The sequence below is a fragment of the Anarrhichthys ocellatus genome, unplaced genomic scaffold (assembly GCF_004355925.1).
Source record: "Anarrhichthys ocellatus isolate YVR2014 unplaced genomic scaffold, GSC_Weel_1.0 scaffold12, whole genome shotgun sequence".
NCBI lineage: Eukaryota > Metazoa > Chordata > Actinopteri > Perciformes > Anarhichadidae > Anarrhichthys > Anarrhichthys ocellatus.
The window spans coordinates 10187519-10190018 of record NW_022280042.1 but is presented as its reverse complement, the minus strand read 5'-3'; the positions used below and the strand labels follow the sequence as shown (position 1 = coordinate 10190018).

Genomic DNA, 2500 nt, shown 5'->3' with positions numbered 1-2500 from the left:
ACAGCAACAGACTAAGTCCCTAAAGGCCTTTCTGCTTCGGTTGTATGTTGATATTAAACTGAATATCTTTGAGGAACTGGGTCAAACATTTAAACATATTTTCTTGATGAATCAACGATGAAGACAATCTTTAGCAGCGGCCTTAACTCCTTCCTTAAGTGTCCTTGCGGGTGTTCGTTACCTTCTTCACTTGCAGCGTTTCCTCTTTTCCTCCTCCCCCGTCTCTTCTCCTTCTCCCTCCTCTGTGGCCTCTCCTGCGTGTGCATGCGCTGGTGCCTCCGCAGGTTCCCGAGGGAGCTGCAGGCGTAGCTGCACAGGGGGCAGCGGTAGGGTTTCTCCCCGGTGTGGGTGCGGCCGTGGCGCTGCAGGTTGACGAGCTGCGCCGAGGCGTAGGGGCAGACGGGGCAGCGGTACGGCTTGTGGCCGTCGTGGGTCCTCATGTGGCGCTTCAGGTGGTTGGAGTAGCGCGAGGTGAAGGAGCACAGCGAGCAGGTGAACGCTTTGGGAGGGCCGTCGTCTCTCGGCTTCCCGTCGGAGCCGGCCCCGTCGACCTCCGTCGAGCCCTCCGCCTGAGGCGAGGCTTCGTGCTGGAGGCCTTCCTCACAGGTGAGGCAGTAAAGCTCCGCCCCCAGGTCCAGACCCACACCTGGAACAACATTTTATATTGAGCCACCGAGGAGATAAAGCTTCAGAGGATATCATATCAATCACAGAACTTAAATGTAGAACTGCACCAAACATTCCACATTATTCAGAGTATGACAATATTCCTCCACCTCTAGAAACATCTGTTAGCTCCTGATGTTCCACTTTTGCAGAATAAGGGCGTAAAACAGAGTGTTTGGTGAATCTGGTGGAACAGTTACCCAGATCTAGACCTGCTCCCAGAGCCGTGTCCCCAAGCAGTCGGCCACATGCTTTACAGGAGAGGAAGGCTGGGAAGGTGGAGTCTGTTGGTGCCGAAGGGTCGTCGTCTACGCTCAGAGAGAACACCGTCATTCCTGAAGAAGAAGAAGAAGAAGAGACGTGTTCAACCAGAAACAACAACACTGTTCATCTGAGGACGTGTGTGTGTGTGTGTGTGTGTGTGTCACTGACCCTCCCGATCCAGCCCCATGATCTCAGAGTCTCCAAACTCCAGGTCGCCGCTCAACAGGAAGTCGCTCTCCAGAACCAAACAGCTCGAGTCGTAGAGCACCGCCCCGTCCTCCGACTCCACTGGACACAAACACATGTTCCAAACGCTGACTCGTCAGAAATATGAATGTTTCTGAATATTTCACGGCCCATTTTAGTAACCAAGTAAAACAAAGCTGCATTTTAAATGACAGTTAACGAAAGAGTTTGTAAAAACAGCCGGACCAGAAGGAAGAGAAATAATCAAAGTAAGAGGAGGTGAAGAGGAAGCGAGAGAGTAAACTGAGGAGGAGACGAGAGGAGGAAATCAGTGAGGATGAGATAAGAGCAGAGGAGGAAGAGTTGGAGGGTGAGGAAGAAGAGGGAGTCCTGAGGGAGTCAGGAAGAGGAAGCTAGGAGCTCGAGGGTGGGATAAGAAACAGAAGATTTCTTTACTAGTTATAAGTTAGTTCTGTTGATAATCAGTGAATTCAACAAGCCTAAAGCTGAGCAGACTCTCACATACATGACATATTGTTATAGTTATAGTTAGTTACTTGTAGACACACGGAGATTTATGAGACGGGAGATGAAACCCTGAACACTCAGAGATGAAGGTTTGTCCACAGTAGATAAAAGGTGACGTGAGGACACATGTAAAAGAGGAAGAACACGATCAAGAGAAGTCAAACAGGAAGAAAGGAAGAGCGACGGGAAGGAGGAGGAGGTCAGAAGAGAGCCTGAGAAGAGGAAGTGGAGACCGGAGGCAGAGAGGGGAGGAAGAGAGGAAACATTCAGGATGAGATAAAACACAAACACATGGACTGAAAGGACGACGTGTCTCCAACGTCTTCCTCTCTGAGAGACAATGAGGAAGTAATGTCAACATGTCAGACCATTTAGTCTGTTTACCCTGGCTTAACTTACAAAATACAAATTACATTTAAGTTAAGATGCAGTCCAAACACCAGATACAGCCTCAAACATCTGGAAGACAACAGTCCAAACACCAGATACAAACTGCAACATCTGGAAGACAACAGTCCAAACACCAGATACAAACTGCAACATCTGGAAGACAACAGTCCAAACACCAGATACAAACTACAACATCTGGAAGACAACAGTCCAAACACCAGATACAGCCTCAAACATCTGGAAGACAACAGTCCAAACACCAGATACAAACTCAAACATCTGGAAGACAACAGTCTAAACACCAGATACAGCCTCAAACATCTGGAAGACAACAATCTAAACACCAGATACAGCCTCAAACACCTGGAAGACAACAGTCCAAACACCAGATACAAACTCAAACATCTGGAAGACAACAGTCTAAACACCAGATACAGCCTCAAACATCTGGAAGACAACAATCTAA

General features: G+C 48.4%; 1 protein-coding gene across 2 annotated transcripts in view; it reads right to left on the bottom strand.

The window, feature by feature from the left end:
• The window catches only part of LOC116385889 (zinc finger protein 513-like), a 4380-nt gene that overhangs the window by 1250 nt on the left and 630 nt on the right, over positions 1-2500 (bottom strand). For both annotated transcript variants that reach the window (XM_031851625.1, XM_031851626.1), the window contains exons 3-5: positions 1099-1218; positions 867-1001; positions 182-646 (exon numbers count right to left, since the gene is read on the bottom strand). In XM_031851625.1, coding sequence (XP_031707485.1) covers positions 182-646; positions 867-1001; positions 1099-1218 — 720 coding nt within the window. The remainder of the gene's footprint in view (positions 1-181; positions 647-866; positions 1002-1098; positions 1219-2500) is intronic.